The sequence below is a fragment of the Rousettus aegyptiacus genome, unplaced genomic scaffold (genome assembly GCF_014176215.1).
Source record: "Rousettus aegyptiacus isolate mRouAeg1 unplaced genomic scaffold, mRouAeg1.p scaffold_m13_p_5, whole genome shotgun sequence".
Lineage (NCBI taxonomy): Eukaryota > Metazoa > Chordata > Mammalia > Chiroptera > Pteropodidae > Rousettus > Rousettus aegyptiacus.
The window spans coordinates 83259602-83278202 of record NW_023416308.1 but is presented as its reverse complement, the minus strand read 5'-3'; the positions used below and the strand labels follow the sequence as shown (position 1 = coordinate 83278202).

General features: G+C 50.0%; 1 protein-coding gene across 10 annotated transcripts in view; it reads right to left on the bottom strand.

The window, feature by feature from the left end:
* Positions 1–18601, bottom strand: part of AMPD3 (adenosine monophosphate deaminase 3) — a 45947-nt gene that overhangs the window by 2743 nt on the left and 24603 nt on the right. For all 10 annotated transcript variants that reach the window (XM_036220791.1, XM_036220787.1, XM_036220789.1 and 7 more), the window contains 10 exons: positions 17064–17283; positions 14744–14873; positions 10266–10460; positions 8840–8971; positions 8142–8305; positions 7263–7389; positions 4958–5121; positions 3724–3844; positions 2406–2579; positions 683–793 (listed from right to left, as the gene is read on the bottom strand). In XM_036220791.1, the coding sequence (XP_036076684.1) occupies positions 683–793; positions 2406–2579; positions 3724–3844; positions 4958–5121; positions 7263–7389; positions 8142–8305; positions 8840–8971; positions 10266–10460; positions 14744–14873; positions 17064–17283 (1538 nt within the window). The remainder of the gene's footprint in view (positions 1–682; positions 794–2405; positions 2580–3723; positions 3845–4957; positions 5122–7262; positions 7390–8141; positions 8306–8839; positions 8972–10265; positions 10461–14743; positions 14874–17063; positions 17284–18601) is intronic.

Here is an 18601-nt window from a genome sequence, read left to right as displayed (position 1 = left end):
GGGGAGCAGCACCAATGCAGCCCTCTTCCTGTACCAGTGACCTTACCCAGAGGAAGTACCTGCGGACCTAAGACACCCTCTAGGTCAAAGGTTCTCAATCCTGGCTGCACACCAGAATCACTTAGAATACTAAAAAAAGTTACTGATATTCAGGTCCCATCCCTGGAAGTTTTTTTTTTTTTTTTTTTATTCCATCTAAGCACTATTCATCTATTCAAGAAATACTGACTGCTTACTAGGTGCCAGGAACTATACTAGGCCTGAGGGATATAATGCTGAACAAAACAGTCTCTGCCCTAATGGAATTTACATTCTAGAAGGAAAGATAGAGAAACACATAACTAAATATTACAAGGTCAGTAATAATCAATGTTATAAAGAAAAGTAGATTAAAGGGATAGAGAATGATGGCAAGTGTGTGGCTATTGTAGAATGGGTAATCGGGGAAGGCCTCCCTGAGGAGATGGCATGAGCAGAGGTCTGAAAAACGTGACAGAGCAGGCATGAAAATTCAGAAGTCTCCTTCCCCGGATTCTCCCCTAGAACATGAGTTTCAGTGTGACAGAGCCTCTGCTCATCCTGTTCATCACTGACCTCGTGCCCTAGAAAGTGCCAGGCACACAGCAGGCATTCATTGTACTATGTTGAAAGGACAGGAGGGCAATGCCCTCACACACCGCACCTGATGTGAGAGGCCGCTCTGCAGCACGCTGTTCCTGGCGATTTCACACAGGTCACATGTGCTCAGCTTCCACACCTGAGCTGCAATTGCATATTCTTCCATAAGAGCTTCCTAGATTCCCCCCAAAAGTAAACGTATTAGATGACAGAATATCCATTTCAATGCTTCACATGTTTCCAAAGCTAAAAACATCGGACGTTGCAGATTTAATTTTTCTCTAATGACTGGCACCTGGCTAATCAAACAACATCCTCCCCCTTAAAGGACAAACTCCCAAGATCTTTTTTGTGTGAAATCTCAGGTTACCAACATGAAATATATCAAAGAACACCTACACATTTATTCATTGACCAGCACATGTTCAAAGCCCTGTGCTGGTCATGGGGACACCAGCCTTTTCTTCTGTGACAGTCCCCTGGGTCAGAACACTTTAAATACCTGCTCTATAGCTTTGCTTTTTATTTAACAGACCGTTTTCTTAAGACTGTCCAAAAATAAAAGTTAGTCTGAGTAAAGAGCAGAGATGAAAACTTAAATAAGCATGAGAAATGATCAAGTGTCAGTACTGAGACTGTATTCCCCAAAGGATCTGGGTTTGAGCTGTGCTTTCGCTTCATCTTCCGGGATATGAAATGTCAAATTAATCACAAGCCCTGCCGTTACCTCTTCTCCACCCAATTACCTCTGTATCATAGAGCGGCAGTTCTTAAATGTGATCCTAAGATCCCTGGGGGGACCCCAAGGCATTTTAAAAGATACTTCCTTTTCCAACTATGTATCTTTGTGAGACAAGGTTTTCTTTATATACTTTGATAAAATCAGTTTATCGCAACAGAATGAATGCAGATATGAGAATCCAGCTGCCTTCTATAAAACCAGACATTAGAGATTTGCAAAAATATAAAATAATGGCATTCTCAGTATTTTTTTTTGTTTTTGGAAATATGCTTATTTTTCATAAAAATTACTGTTTATATTAACATTTAATAGGTGTATTAATGTTATTTTAATGAGTTAATATTTTTAAATTTTACATTAGTTTCTAACAATTAAATATCACTAAATATAACTCATGTAAACAACAGCTCTCTGAGGGCCTCAATTCTTCAGAGTATAAAGGGATCCTGAGACTAAAAGCTTGAAGAACCTGTCCTAGAAGACCCTGGCACTTCTATTTTTACTAATCAATGGCTATCCTATCGATACCATCAAAATGTGCTTGGTTACACTAAGGGCTGGTCCTCACGCATGACATCACCTTTCCCTTACTCTTCCCTTTCCCCAGAGCAAAGTGTAATAATAACAACAGTATTAACAAAAGCGGTAGCTAATACCTGCAGACACTGTATTAGACTCTCTGGTTCGTTATCTTAATGAATCCTCACAATATGGTAGAGGTAGATGTAGAGACAATTTTATCCCTATTTTATACATGAAGAAGAAAAAGATACAGAGAAGTCAAGTAACTTTACCAATATCACAGAGCTAGTAAATATCAAAGGGAGGGAAAATGGAGAAAAGCAGAGAAATGAAATGGTGCCTTCAAGGATTCGAGGACCCCAAAAGATGGCTCCTGGAAGGAACACTGACCTCACGAAGAGCTTAGCTCTTATCTTCACTGGGCCCCAGTCCTGCCCCGAAGGCAGGACTGAGCCATAGGCTCAGGTGCCTGCAGTGGGAGGACAAGGCACCTAAAGTCCTCACCTTCCCCTAAAGTCCTCACCTTCGTGTAGTGGAACTGCATGGGGTCATCAGTGGAGAGAGATACATGCAGTCCCTTGTGCAGGAACTCCCTCAGAGGGTTTTTGGAATATTCAAGGAACAGACTGTTGTTGCTAAGAGGAGACATGGCAATGGGGATCTGAGCAAGGTAGTAGAGATACTGCAACACCGGACTCTGCAAAAGAACAACCAAACTCAGGCGATAGGTGCCAGAGAGAGGAAGGGGGCAGGAAGGGATGGAGGGATGGGAGAAGCATCATCAGTCGAAGCCAGGGGTCTGGGCAGTGTCTGTAAAGTCCAAAGCCAGGACGCCCAGTACCTACTCTGCCTTCGCCCCACCTCTACATTCACTTCATTCCGACATCACATACCCATCTCTCCCTGGGACTGTCCTCCCGCCCAGTGTTGGAAGTGCTCCCTCTTGGCTCCGAAAGTGAGGCATGGCTCAGGGCAGGAAGGGCAGCTGCAAAGCCCTGGGCTGACCCCAACCAACATACTCGGCTCCCCTCCCCCAGGTGCTGACCCCAGTGGGTCAGTCCAGGAGATCCCCCACTTTTGTTTTGTTGCTTTGACCACAAACATTCAGGTTGAGACTGTAAACACTCCAGCTCCTCACAGATGGGTGGGGCAGACCTGGCCAGCCTAGAGTGGATTTCTGATGTAGCACCCATCCCACATGGAAGTGTGACAGGGGGTTAGACCTCCCCGAGGTCAGGGCAAGGGAATGGTTTGAGCAAACATGGTTCCTATGGGAATGATACAAACTAAGGAGAAGGTTGAATGTACAGAGTTCATGGTAGCATTGTTTACACCAATGAAAAGTTGAATGGAGTCTGTCCAACAACTAGAGATTGGCTGAATCAATAACAGCCCATCCAAATGGCAGGCCATTCTTCCAATGGCCTTTAGAATGATGAGCATGTATATTAAGTTGCAGCACAAAGTTAAGGGACAAGGAATCAAAAATTTGTGTTCATTATCATAATAAGCATATTAGAAATAAATATGCTCTGGAAAAAAAGATGAGAATTAGAAATACTATGAAAGCTAATAATGGCTGTTTCGTTTAAAACAATAGCAATAAGTGTTTTTTTTCATATTTCCATTTTTTGGAAAATCCAAATTGTGATATATTTAATGATATTACTTTCAAAATTAAATATGAAATTTGAATGACTACAGACACCCCAGCCCAAGCCTTGTAGCATCACTGGCCAGAGGCACCCAGGGGGCGGACAGGAGCCCACGGGATCCTACTCCTTGCGGAGCCCAGGACAGGATAGCGCTGAAGGGCAGGAGTCTGTGAGTGGCCCGGTTACCTTCTTGAGGAGCAACCCATGGGAAATGTTGTCAGCAGTCAGGAAAGCAGACACGAGGTGGGTGATGGAGCCAGCCTCTCCACAGTGAGGCCGAAACAGGAATGTGCTCAGGCCTCGTTCCCTACAGGAAAAGTAAGGTTCTTGGTCATTGTTGGTCCACCCTGCTCAGGACCCCACAGGCCTGGGGCCTGCGCTGCCAGCTCAGGGGAGACGGTCACCCACGGCAGGGTCAGCACAGCTGACACAGGGCACTCTAGAAACTACCCTTTCCAAAATGCAGAGGTCCAGGCCCAGAGCTCCTCTGAGCCAACAGACGCCATCTCTGGGGAACAGAGAGGGGGCCTAGTGGTAGAAAGCGACCTCGCCCTATCTTCCGTTCACCCCTCCCCTTCCTCTCTTCACCAGGCCGTGTAGCCCTGATTCACAGACCTTCAGAGCAGGAAAAGCCATAAGAAACCATCGAATCCAACCTCTTTGTTAGAAAAATGGGCAAACCCAGAAAATAGAATTAGAGAATAAAAGCCATTGGGCAAGTCAGTGGCAGAGCTAGAACTAGAGCCCCATCTCCAAAAGCTCAGCCCCGGACGCCCCGACCCCAACACCAGGCCATCCTCTTGCAGTCATGGTGCTATTCAAAACCTCCACTAGCAAGGGCTCAGGCCGAGCTAATGAGGGCCCATGGCCCAGCGGGAGTGGGAGGGATGCTAGACCTGCAGGGAGAGGAGGAGATGGCTCAGTGTCCTTCTGCGCTGGGCACCCAACTCCTGCCCTGTGTGCCTCCTCTGAGTGTGTGCACTGGTAGGAGCCCGTGCATGTAAGATGGGCATCGGTTTAGTCTGCTTTGTTCCACATGATATGTCCAGCGCCTAGGACAGTGCCTGTCACATAGCAGGCATAATAACTTATTGCATGAATAATTGCACGTGTGAACACTGTGTGGTGGTAAGTGAACATGTATGTGTGTTGACATGTCCTGTGTCTGTATCATATCAGAGAGGGACAGGTACCCACGTAGCTGTGGGCAGCTGTGTATGTGTGTGTGTGTGTGTGTGTGTGTGTGTGTGTGTGAACATCTATGTGTACAAGCATGGGGCTTGGCTTCGTAGTGTGTACTATCATGTCTGTTGTCTCGGGCGTGCCTGTGTGTGTGTGGCCCGGTGTGGTACACTGGGGCATGTCCCTAGGTGTGAGGTGTGAGGGCCCGTGGCCCTGTGTGCAGGGCCAGCTCACCCACCTGCGGAGGTTGTTGAGTACCATGATGTTGGCATACATGTAGTACAGGTAGTAGCTGTAGGGAGGGTTCTGCTCACTGGTCCAGATGTCCGGGCTGGGACTCTTCTCTGAGAACATATGTTCGCTGTGCTTGGATTCATCATCCACACTGTCAAACCCTGTCACCTAGGCAGGAGGAGGGGTCCTACATCAAGCCAAGGCAGATGAGCTACCAGAGGCCTTGGAGTCCAGCCCTCTCAGGTTCGCACCTCATCTGTGGACCCCTTGGCCAGCCTGAGACCACATTCCTCCCAGGGAAGGAGAGTGGGCACAATGCCACCATCTGTCCCTCTGGGGCTTCCGAAGGTACCCAGGAGGGTGCTAAGCCCTTGTGTGGAAGTGGCGACAGTGAGGGGACTCTCAGGCCAGGTGAAAAGTAAGGTGGCCATACCCACTGCCCACGCCTCTGATATGCCAAGGGGAGGCCAGCACGGCAGGGTAGCCAGCAGCCACTGCCATCGACAGCAGCGACAACAGCTCTAGTGAGGAGGGGATGGGCATTTCCTATGCACCTGCTTAAAGTACTGACCTCCCATCAGCTAATTTGATACTCAGAGTGACCCTGTGAGGAAGGGCTTGGCTGTGAGCAAACCAGGGCGATTAAGGAGCTTGCCCACATCAGAGGACCAGGAACTGTACTCTGTGGCTCAGGAATGGGCTCAGGAACTGGACTCTGTGGCCATAGGGAGGATACCCTCGGGCACATCCCAGGTGTGGCCACTAAAATCCAGCTGTGATGCCTCACAAGCGGGCCAAGGTGAGCCCTGTCCAAGATGGCCCTTTGGAAGCCTGAGCCGTTATTCCTGGGAGGTAGGTGGCTCTGCTTCCCAGTTCCTCCCTGGGAAGTCCCCTGAGCCAGGTCAGAGAAGTTCGGGAGACTCCTAGTCTTCCACTGCAGTTACACCTCAGCTGGGGGCCCAAATGTGCCCCTGGGGGCCCCGCCCTAGTCACAGGCTTCCTAGTCACCCGATCCCAGAAGTCAGGCCCTGACCACAAATGACCTATGAGGACACAGCCTCTTAGCCAGCATGTGGGGCAGTTTTACTAACACGTTTCTCTCCTTTCACTCAGCCAAAGCTATGCTTTGGGAAGGGGCCTCTGAAAGACTGCCCACTTGCTCCATAACTGGCCCAAACTGCAGGGCTCCCAACCCAGGCCCAGGCCCCTCTTTGGGAGCGAGCCTCTCTCAAAAGAGTAAAGGACCATGAGGGTTTTGGCAGAATCTTGACACACAGAACCATATGTGTCAAAGGAATGACAGAGTCCCCACTATAGTTCTCAGTGTGGCCTGGACAGGTGTAGGGGTCCAAAGGACCCCGAGTTCTGCTCTGTGCTCACTAGTTCCAGGCTCCATGAGAACTCTCAGCGCCTAGCATAGGGCTAATGTCAGCCCCTCTACTGAACTGTATCCAACTGATGCAAGGCCTTGAACTGGACCTCCCGCAGGCCTCAAGCATTGCAGGAACAGGCCCCAGACTCTCATCTTTACCCCTTCCCCCCACCTCTAGTCATCTTCTGCTCCAAGCCATTCTCCACACAACAGCCAGGATGGTGTTTGTCTAAAACATAAATTCAACAATGTCCTTCAGCTTTGTCCTTTCCTGGTAGCTGCCTGCCACCCCACCCCACAAAACACACACAAACTCAACCACTCCTACTCCATGACCCCAGCTCTCCAGACTCTTCCCCGCCTCCCTCCTTGTCAGAAATCATTCTCCTCACCTGCACCAGATACTGAACTTGTTTCTCACTGTCTCCAGCCACCTCTATTCTAGGCACCCAGGGGGAGGGACCAGCTCCTGTGCCCCTCATGCCCCTTCTGGTGCAGTCTCTCCTCCATCTCTTCTCTCTCTCTCCCACAACTAATCAGATATGGAAGATAAATATATTTTGTGGGGCTTGAGCAAACAAGGAGGACCACAGTTTGTAGGTAAAAGCAGGGGAGCTGAAATGTCTGCATTTCTAAAGAGGCCTGCAGGCTGCTGCTTGGTGCTGCTTTCCCAATCCCATCTAGCCAGGGACTGATTTGAAGTCCTTCCCTGTGCTCGCCTGCCCCAGCTCCCTGCCCCACCCCCACCCCAGGGTTGCCCCTGAGGACAAGGGGACCTCCCTCTCTGGGATAGAAATTCAGCCTCTTGGGGCTGGCAACCCCATGCCTGGGGCACAGGAGAGACAGGAGGAGGGAAGCAAAGCCCCAGGCAACCCCTGGGGAGTCCCCTCCTCTCTCCACCACTGCACACATCACCTGGGGCGCCACCTACACTTACGTATTTCAGAAAGAGGTGAAGCTCTCGGTGATCTTGGGGGTTGATTGTGGCCTCAAAAAGGGGCAAGAAGATGTTCTCCAGCATCTTCCCAAAGCTTGGCAGCAGCTTCTTTGACCTAAATATGTCACTGAGGAAAACTCGATGATTAAGAAAGCCCCAACGGCCACCGTGACCCGCCAGAGAGCAACATCAGTCACTTGCTCAGTCAGCTCATGTCCCGTTTAAATACCCGGAGGAGAGTCAGAAATGTAGCTTGAACGCAGATCCTTCTTATCCTCTCCAACTCTCAGCAAGGTCTGAAATACTAGGTCTTTCTTGGTTTGCAAACTCAACACCTACCCAAACCTATCAGAGAACTTCCTTAACCCAGAGGCATGCGGGAAGAAGGGTGAAGGAATTCAGGCTGACCAAGGGTCTGAGAGATGCATCCTTCTATTCCCCAGTGATACAAACTCTCGGCCACTCAACTCAGTTCAGTTTCCCTAAACCACAGGCCCAGCCCATCTAGAGGCCATGATCCCCACAACAGCCAGACAACTGGAGAGGACAGTGGTGGTCTGAGTCATATTTAGGAAGCAGGCTACCAACAGGTCACTCATATCCTGATGCTCACCCAAAAGGATATCCTTATCCTACAGTGAGAAGAAGACGGGCAGAAGTTCCCACCAGGCCCTCGCACATTTAAGTTTTTCAAAGAGTAAAAGTTTGTCACAAAGACAACTCTGCCAACCACCCTTCCCTATGGAAAAAATCTGGAGAGAAGAGGCCTAAGCTGACACTGGAACAGAACCTGCCCATCAATAGCGCAGACTCAGCAGCCCATTGGGGACAGGTTGGAGCCCCAGGGGGCACAGGCAGAGAGCGGGCTGCCTCACTTACTAGATCCGGGGCACCTGGATGATCCAGCGCATGTTGGGTGAGTAGACTTTGTGCTGGATGAACCAACGGGCCAGGTTGGGCCACTCATCAGGACTGCGGCCGTAGATAGAGAGCCGTGGCTCTGAGTACTGGTACTTGCTCTCCTCCAGCTCCCGGGCCACCTCCTGACACCAAGAAGAGCTCGGGTCAGTCCAAGAGCACTCCAGCTGCTAGATCCTGCAGCTCCTTCAGCCACCTGCTCCCGGGCTGAAGAGGCCTGATCTACATCCCCTTCCTGCCAAGTGAGCACTCACTCTGCCTCAGCAGAAGCCCCTTACCATAGGGAAAGGCCTTGGGTCTGCACTGTCACACAGTACCAGGCCAGGTAGCAGAAACTGCTCCACACAGAGCTAAGCTGCTTCTAGCCAAGTTCAGGCTGCACACAGACAGGACAGCAACCCTGAACACTGAGAGGGCTCCGGAGGTGTATACCCTCCCCCTCCTCTTGCTTGCAGTTGGCACAGTGAACATACACAGCACCAGCTTGCCTGAGCTCGGGAAACCAGTACCAGATTAGCTCGGCCTTGCTGGACCTGGGTGGTGGATGGACAGGGATTTGGGAAGGGGAAGGAGGCAGAGGCCATGCGCAGCCCCATCCTCTGAAAGCAGATGCTGTCAGGTAGCTGAGGAGGGCTTGGAGAGGCTGAGGGCTCACTCACCTTAACCATCCGAGCAAAGTATTCTCCTCCCAGGTAGTTTTCAGTTTTCAAGTACAGGTCACGCAGCTCACTGGCCCCCACAGGGTTGTATTTGGAGTTGAACTTGTCAAAGCGATGGAACGTCTGCCGGCCCTGGAGAGAGGAGACCATCAGCCCGATCGCCACACTGTGTGCAGCCACCACACACATTCCCCTCTCCAGGCCTTATGTGTAGTCACACTGAAAGATGTCTTCTGTGTCAGTTCGTGCACAAAATCTTGCAAAGTCCTGGGCCCAGGACCAAGTATCCTCACTTGGTCAGCCCTGGGTCCTTTTGTGACGCCCCCTGTGAAGAAGGACCAGAGGGCCTCGTGCTCCAAACAACCATGGCTAGGAGCATGGCGGGCTGAGTGAGCAGAGAATACTAAACTATTGAACAATCAACAGTAAAGTGTGTCCTATTAAAGCTTAGACTTCATGAGGTACTTTCTCCACCTTATTCAATGCTTTGTTTGTTTAACACAGATTTTTTCTTACTGTGGTAAAATATACATAACAAAATTTACGATCATAACCATAATCGTAACCATCACAACCAACCATCCATCTCCCATACTCTTTTCATCTTGTAAAACTGAAATTCTGTACCCATAACAATAACTCGCCATTCACCTCTTCCCCTCAGCTCCTGGTAACTTCTATTTTCCTTTCTGTCTGTACGAATTTGCATGTTCTAGGTACCTCATACAAGGAGAATCACGCACTACTTGTCCTTCTGTATTTGGCTTCTTTGACTTAGCAAAAATTTTTCAAGTTTCGTCTATGTTATGGCAAATATCAGTACTTTATTCCTTTTTAGGGCTGAAAAATATTCCATCATACAGATACACCACATTTTGTTTTTTCATTCATCTGCCAATGGACACGTGGGTTGCTTCTACCTTTTGGCCACTGTGGATAATGCTGCTATTAGCATCGATGTGCAAGTATCTGTTTTAGTCTCTGCTTTCATCAGTTCTTTGGAGTAGAACTGCTGGAGTATATGGTAATTCCATATTTAAGTTTTTGAGGAAACTCCAGTCTGTTTTTCATAGTAGCTGTACCATCATTTAATATTTTAATAACTGTAATATCAATAGTCCCACGGAATTCACCATTTTATAGGCAAAGAAATAAAAGCTTAAATGAGTTGTTTAAGGGCACCATAGCTCCTCAGCGACAGAAGTGGAATTAGAACTTGGACCTGCCTGACTCCAAGTCACACACTCTTTTCCCCTATCCCATGGCTGCTCCAAGCCCTGTTATTTTCTGAGGCCAAATAACCTCTCACGGTCTCCATGGCTAGAACAGAGCTACTTACATAGCCAGCCTCGCTCCTAGCACAATCATAACTGCTTTAAGTCTCCTACCAGGACTGCTTGAGACACCGGGGCAGAAGCTCACTCACCGCATGGACGTCCAGCGAATCCACAGTGAGGTCATAGGGGTCCATGTTCAGGCTGTCGAACACCTGCCGCAGGGTGATCTTCCGGCCCTGCTTCTCAGCCACGATTCTGTCAGGCTCCGTCTGGTACGTGTGCTTGATGAAGCGCAGCAAGTGCTTCTGGTTCATGCAGGCAGCCGCGTGGATGTGCGTGTCCACCTGCAACACAGCACCCACCAGTCCGTGAGCCAGGCCACCTCCCCTGGCAACAAGCGTGAGCACGCCCAACCCTCTACGTGGAGCACAGAGCTTCAGCACTTTTTGAGCCATAGAGACAGCCTGTACCAATGCCTGGATGCCCCCTCCCCATTTCTCCTCTAGACTTTAGTACTAGTCTCCCTCCTTCTAGCTTTGCTGCCCAATCTACAGCCTTCCATCATCAAGAGATCTTTTTAAAACGTAGATTGTATCCGGCCATTCTCCTATTAACAAAATATCAATGGTCTCCATGAATTCAAGATAAAGCTCAAGCTCCTTAGTCTGGGATCCAAGTCTTGCTTCAAGCCTTTACTCTCATCTGCCACTGCCCTGGTCTGCGCTCCAGCCATGACACACACTTCTAGATGCCCAAGGCCCCGTGCTATTCCCCACTGCGTCACTTGGCCCATGCATTTCCTCGGCCTGGCATTGCTTACTTCCTCCTCACCAATATCATTCACCTGGAAATTTCCAACAACCTCCTTCGCTTGAAAGCCAGCCCTGATCCCCCAAGCGCAGCTGATGAGTTGTTCCTTTACTCAACCTAGGAACCTGGCACAAATTCTCCCTATACTGTATACGTCCTCCTAATCCACTCTGAAATTGTCTGCCTACTCCTCCACTGGACTGGGAGCTCCTCAAGGACAGGGACCATGTCAGATGCACGTATATCTCCAGAACCTTTCCAGAGTTTGCTACAATGTATTAGTTAAATCAATGAATGGACGAATGAACAAATGGACAGGTGTTGTAGGTGCCAATAGTTTGGATGATATCCACATCTTCATATAACCCTGAGGACCCATCGAAATGCCCCACAAGACCCCACTCTACCCACCGACCTTCCATGGAACCCCCGGAGCCTTCCTTTCAGCTATCAGCTCCAAAGAAATGGAGCCCTGGCTAAGCTAAGAATGGCCTAAGGTCATTGTAGGCACCCTGACTGCCCTTCCAACAGCCCAAGGGGCATAAGGGAGGTTCCCAGGGAGGGTGGCAGCAGCCTCACAGGCCAGGGTGCTGCCAGCCACCATGTCACACTCTTGCAGTTACTGCTTCAGCCAGCTATGCACTCTGCCAGGGCTGGGGTGAGGAGGCACCTGCCCTCAGGCCCAGGAATGCTGTCCATGGCTGGCCAGTCATCTCCACGTCATGTCCGGTTGGACATTTGATCTATTAAACCTCTTTTAGCATTATACCACACAGCCCATGTCATCAGCCACATCATCAAGGCCCTTCCTGCCATTAATCCTGCCATTCCTACCAGAAAGACAGACATCAGAGAAATGAGATAATTTAAAGCACCAGAAGCATGATGTAAATAAAGGCTTAGGCACCTCAGGGATGGGCTGGCCTCATGTGGATGCACAAGAGAAGGCCAGCCTGGCTCAGCACAGCCAGACACAGCTGGACCCAACTACACCAGCGTGACTCAGCACATTCTGGGCTTTCTGGTTGTGTCTGTCAACTGACCAGTGACACACTGCAGGGTGTGCAGCCTGTCCTTACTCTCTTACCTGAGTCACAAGATGAGGGAAGAAAACAGCTGGACAATTCAAGAAACACCCACACTTCAGAATCCCCAAGGGGATTCTTTTTTTTTTTTTTTTTTTTTAAGTAAAAGACATTATTTGATGTCAGTGTTTTCAATTCATCAGAAGACACAAGCGTATTCCTTCTTTTATCTAAGACCAGAGTCTAAAACAGTAGAGTTTCCAAACAGGCCAACAGCTGGCCCCGAAGCCAACACTGACTGTTTCCGTATCTGGGCAGAAAACATCAATAATCAATTCCAGCACTCTTTTCACTCAGCTGTGGGAGAAGCCTGAGGTAGCCACTCCCACCTGGTGAAGTTTGGCAGAGAAGGTGAAACCTATTTGCTATCCCTGATATTACCTCTAAATCAAAGTGGGTAAAACCTAACCCTGCCCAGTTCCCAAGCAGCAAACACACTCAGCCCCTCGTCCTAAGCTCTGAGCAGAAAACAGTCATCTCAGTTACACAATCCTGCTGTTGGGCCTCATGATACCCTAACCCATGACCTGCTGCGATGTTGCTAGAACTTCCACAGATGCTACCCACATCCTGGCCATGTACAGGTCCTGCCTCAGAGCACGGCCCTAGCCTGCCGCCACAGCACAGACGCCAACGTGGGAATGCGGAGGCTACCCACCCATCCTGGATTTCAGAAAGTCAGCTCTCTTCCCACAGTAGACACTTCCAGGACAAGATAACAGAGCCAGCCCCCAGGAGGCAGGCAGGGGCAGGCACAGGCCTGACTCAGAGCAGACCTGGGCCCATGTTTATAAACTGACTGGTGCCAGAGAACAGGCCACTGTGTCACACCCAGGGGTCTAGGCCAGCTCTGTCCAGACAGCATATGAACCCCAGACTAATGGAACTCTCAGGATATGCTCTGGTAACAGAGCCCCCACCTGGACTCTCTCCCACACCGTGGACAGAGAGCAGCTGGGTGGCCCAGGACCACCCACTGGGGCTCCACCTCAGGAGCAAACAGTGTCGGAACCAGCACAGTCAGCAAGGACAGTCCTGTCCCAGGCAGCAGGAAGCACTCAGGTCCAGAGATTCACATACATGGAGGGCAGCACTGCACTGGGCTAAGCGAGGAGTTTCCTCAGACATCCATCTGGGCCCATGCTGGACATGTAGGTAGGTGTGTTTGGGCAGGGCTGAGAGGAGCTGCATAGAAACTATAGCACCCATCTGTCTGAACACCTGAGGCTCACAGAGAAAGACTAAATGGTGCTGCCAGGTAGGTGGTCTAACATACAATGTTTCACCTCTACCTGGAAAACCCTGAGACACTTCCATTTCTTAAGGATCTCATCAAAGTGGGAGTCCATGCCGGACCCCAAGACTCTTAACAGACATGATCTTGGGCTTCTCCAGAGGGGGTCTTCCATCTACCACTGCTGATTCCCTCAGCCGGAGCTGGGCTTTCCCAGAGGAGCACAGCCTCCCTGGGCCTACCTTCCCTTATCAAAGTGGATCCCAGGGAGGGGCAGTCTTCCAGAGATCCCAGCTCAGACAGAGGCCCCTATAGAAATGACCGTCTCAGTGTGACTCAGATGAGGCCATCTCTCTTCCAGGCAAAGCCAGCCTAATCCCATGAGCTTCTCTCCCAGATCACTATACTACCCCAGCCACCTCCCTGCTTCCTCTGAAAATCCCCTGGGCCCTGCATGATCGAGGACCCCACAGGCCTCTGCAGCCCCACTCTCTCCGCAGCCCACCTCTCCCCCTACACCGAGCTCCGGCCACACTGCTTTGACAGTTATGGCAAAGCACTACCCATAGTCTCTCCTTTCTCGTACCACTCTCTCCCTCATGCTGTTTGCATATGCTGTTCCCTCTACCTGGAATGCCATCACTCCCATTTCCCCTACCTCATCCTCTTCCTGGCTAACTCCTACTCTTCAAGTCAGCTCAGTTCTGGCATCTTCCTAAAAGCCATTCCTGTCACACTTATCACGCTAGTAGTAATGGCCTGTGAACTTCCTGTAGACAGGAAGTGACTTTTGTCCAACATCAGATGCCCTGCGCTTGGCACTCTGATCCCTAACCTCACTGTCTAAGAGTTAAACTGAAGAAAATGGAAAGGCTGGAGGCCATGATCATTTACCACCTGAGCCCAGGCCAAGTCTGCTCATCCACTCTGGGGGACCCCAAAGGAAGCAAAATCACAAATTTCCAAGTCCAAAGAGGTCTTAACAACTTTTTCTCTGCATGATGAATTTAATACATAGTCTACCTTAAAAGTAACTTGGGCTCCACTCATGACTGATTAACAGGTCATGCCCTATTTTCCAAAGAAGAGGGCACATTCCAACAGACACACAACATGGGTACCAAGTACCATCTGAGGCACAGAGGGCAACATGTCAGTCTTCCTTCTTTTTTTTATTATTTATTATTATTTATGCCTACAGCACCTGGTCTTCCTAGGTGGCCTCCCATACAAGTGATAACCAGGCCCAACCCTGCTTAGCTTCAGAGATTAGACATCAGGCTTGTTCAGGGTGGCATGGCTGTAGACCATGGACCGTGGCTCCACTGGGGCATGAACCCAGGACCTTCTGCGTGTAAAGCAGACATGCTAACTGCTACACTATGGAGCCATGTCCCAGTCTTCCTTCTGCACATACACATCACGCTGCTCTGGCCAAGGAAGGCCACAGGAGTAGCCCCAGACCAGCTAGGGGCATCCCAGTGGCCCACTAACGCACCTTTCTCACATTATAGAAGTCTCGGTGGGGGTTACTCTTCAACTCTTTGAACTCGGACATTTCATTTAACATCTCATGAAGGCTGAACTTGGATTCCAGAAAGTTCAGTCGCCGGTGACAATATGTTTTCCTGCAGGTTGGGAAGGGGGAGAAATCACAGCTGAGGAGTAGTATCATCAAGCTCTCCAGTTTGAAGACCTCCAGTGTCTGCGGGGACTGACCCTCAGGTGGAAGGTTGGGATGGAGCAGGGAGGGATGAGGAGTTTCCAGCCTCCCACAGACCCAGCTGAGCTGTGTATCCACTTTTGTGTGCTCTATGAAATGAGTGGGCAGTTGACACAGGGCAATGAAGCTGACTTTGCAACCTACACAGGTCCTCTGACTTCTAGCTCTTGGTGCTTGGGCAACCGATCTCTATTGAGCATCTATTTCCCATGAACAAAAACGGATGTGGCAATGCCCAAGACTGACGAGAGGGTTAAATTGGTTTATGAATGTGAAGGGCCTGCGTTTGAACAGAGTGGATGTTTATTATAAGTCTCCCTCCTTCACCTCCTCCTTTTCCTTTCCTCCTGTCTAGCCTTGGCCACCTCTAATTCTTTGAAAGGAGTTTAACTTCTGCCCAGGAGATCAGTAATATAGTCAAACCATCAAGAGTGGCCTGCTCACTTGGTGGGCAGAGGAACCACCCTCTGACCAAATGGCCTCCCTCAAACCCCAACATCCGAGGACTTTCCCACTCTGATGTTTGCACTGTGGGCAGATGAGGAATATGGAGAAGTGTGTTACTAGGGCAGAAATCTCTGCTAGGACTGATGTCCCCCACTGGGGGTGGGAGGGCTCACTGCTCGAGGCCAACTGCCAGCCCACACCCAGCCCAGGTGCCTGGCCACACACCTATGCCCACAGCCACACACACCTTCGACCACAATTCATGTCATGTGCATCCTTGTGCCCCTCACACGAGCAGCAACCCCCTTGACATCCAATCACTCAGACTTTCTTGAAGAGTAGCTGCCACCCCTGGAGCAGCACCGCCATCTGCCAGGACGAGCCCCAGAGCAGAGCACAGGAGGATCTCAGAGTCAGAAGGATTTCAAAGGTAATCTCACCCAGTCCCTCTCCTCAGAAGGACTCACCCAAGAACCTCCCAGACGGGACAGACATGGAGCACACACCCTCTTTCCCTCTCTCTCAACGTTTCCCCTCAAAGATCCTCACATTGGCTGAGGTGAGCCTCCAGGAACTGCCCCTCCCCACTCCCAGGTCTTACCTTTACCCTAGGATCAGTGAGGAACAAGAGCCACCTGCCCATGTCCCCCTGGGCACACTCTCCTTTCTTAGAGGCTGGCCTCTCACCCGTTCCCATAAAACCCAAAAAGTAGGGCAAGAGAGAAGTTCCTCTGTGGTGACCAGCACCCTTTCCCTCCCTCAGACTTCCTGTCCTACCTGGGCACATCCTGCCCAGCCACTTGGAGGCTCAGGGTCCAGGCATGCTGAACTACCATTGTGGATTAGCTTAAATGCTCACCAAGAAGTGAGGGGCCAAAAGAAGGGTTTAAGAAGTACAAATTGTCAGTAACAAAATCGTCATGGGGATGAAAAGTACAGCATAAGGAATTTGGTCAATAACATTGTAATAACCACATATGGTGACAGATGGATACTAGATTTATCAGGGTGATCACTTTGTAATTTACACAAATGTGTCTAATCACTGTGTTGTATGCCTGAAACTAATATAATATTGTATGGTAACTGTAACTGAGAAATAAAAAATTATTTAAAAAAAAAAAAAAAAAAAGAAGTAGTAGTAGTCAGGGGCCAATTCAGGAAGACAACCACCTGCCAGGTCAGCACAAGCCAAGCCCACAATCATCATGGGGGTAGTGACACAAAGTTCCCAGGCTCCCTGCACTGTCCCATGCAGAAACATGGAAAACCCAACACCTGAAGCAACAGTCTTTATCACTCCTCAACCATCTAGAGAAATACCCTAGGCTGGTAACTCTGCAAGGCTGCCGTCCTGCCTGGGGAGAGGGGTGGCAGCCATTCTAAAGCACACAGGTAGCCTCCAGCAAACAAAAGCTCCACACCTATGCATGCCGAAGGGACACATATACCAACTCTAAGAATATGACAGCCTAAGGTGGAAAACGGCTCCAGAAACCCACAAAGACTGGATAAAGGGGAAACCACTCTCTTTCTGGGATAGTTTGAGTGAGGGAAAGCCTAGGGTTAGCCTTTCTGGCTCAGTCCTACAGAATAGCATTCATTCAAGGAGAGGTGGACTTGGGGGGGGGGGGCGGGACTGACTTACGTGGGGCCATCAGTGATAAGGGCCAGGATGTGGCTCATGTCCATCGTGTAGGTCTCCAGGTCGGGGTAGGGCAGGCTGTGGGGCTCCTGGCGCTCCAGTGTCTTCATGTTATCATACACAAAGAGGATGCCCCCCTGCATGCGGACCAGGTAACCTAGGTTGGAGGGAGCATCATCTAGGCAGTAAGGGTCTTCCTGAGGCAGTGGAGGAGGGTGGAAGTCTGCAAAATAGGATTGAGTGATGCCAAAGTGCTCTTGACCTCATAAGCTCATGTGGGCTAAAAGTCACATTCTCGATGAGGCCTGTCCTGGTCATCCTATATAAACTCCAACTACCCCAAACCACTCCCAACTACCCAGCATTTCATATGCCCCTCCCTACTTTATTTTGTCTCCTTAGCACTTATCACTATATAAAATAATTTCTCTTAGTTATCTCGGGTAGGATGTTTGTTTTGTGCACTGCTTTATCCCCATTTCCTCGAACAGTCCCTGGCATATGGCTGGTAGTAGTGCAATAAACTTTTAAAATTTAACCGAAATTAGCTGAAGCCTCCTGGGTACTTCAGGGATACCAGGCATGTTAAAAAGGGCGGCTGTGTCTTCTCCCAACAAGAGAATAGGCAGCATCTGGGACTGCCTGGCGGGAGCAACTGCCCCTGTCCTCCGACATCTGCCTGAGCTCAGGGCGGCCACTCGGCGAGGTGAAGAAGCCAATCTCCTCCCCAGATGAGCATAGAATTTGGAGCATGTCTCCCACAAAGCAGGGAATGCCATTGGCGGAGCTGTCTGTTCCACCCCTATGTTGAGCTAGCCCACAGGAGGCAGAAAACTACCCTTGGCTACTTCCCACCTATGAGACATTGAATAAACCACTTTACCTCTCTGATCCTGTCTGCTCATCTAAGGATATAACACCACCTGCCTTAACAGGCTGTTGTGAGGGCTGTAATAGCAGGTATAGGAAGATGCTCTGTAAACAGTAATGCTCTACACATAAATTGTAAGACATTAGTCTCATTACTCTCATAATAAGTTTCCCTGACACTTGATAAGCTCTGTCTCTGGCCAAGGAACAGGTTATGCTAAACAGCAGTAGAACTGGGGGCTTCAACTCTGTACCTCAGCCAACTCCACCCAACAGCACCCAGCAGCCCAGCTGGCCAGCCCAGGCAGGAGGAAAACCTAGGATCTTCATCAAAGGAAGCAACCAAGGTGGAGTGACCTGCCTGGGTGTCCCCATCTCCCCATCAGTGCTCGGAACGGACTGCCCCCGGAGCAGATGTGAGGGGTCGCAGGGGCTGAAGCAGCGCAGAGCTGAGAACTAATGTCCCCCCATTGGGCACGGCCACAGACCAGCTCAGGAATCCCTAAAGTGTGCTAGTGGCCTATGAGGTGACGCAGTACAAAGGCCTAGGTGAAGTCACACCCTTCACCCCAGCACACACATGCCCGGGACCCCTGGGTATCCTGCTTTGTGTAAAGTACATACTTGAAAGTCATTTCTGTCTGCCTTTGCCAAAACTGGGGCAGGTAGGG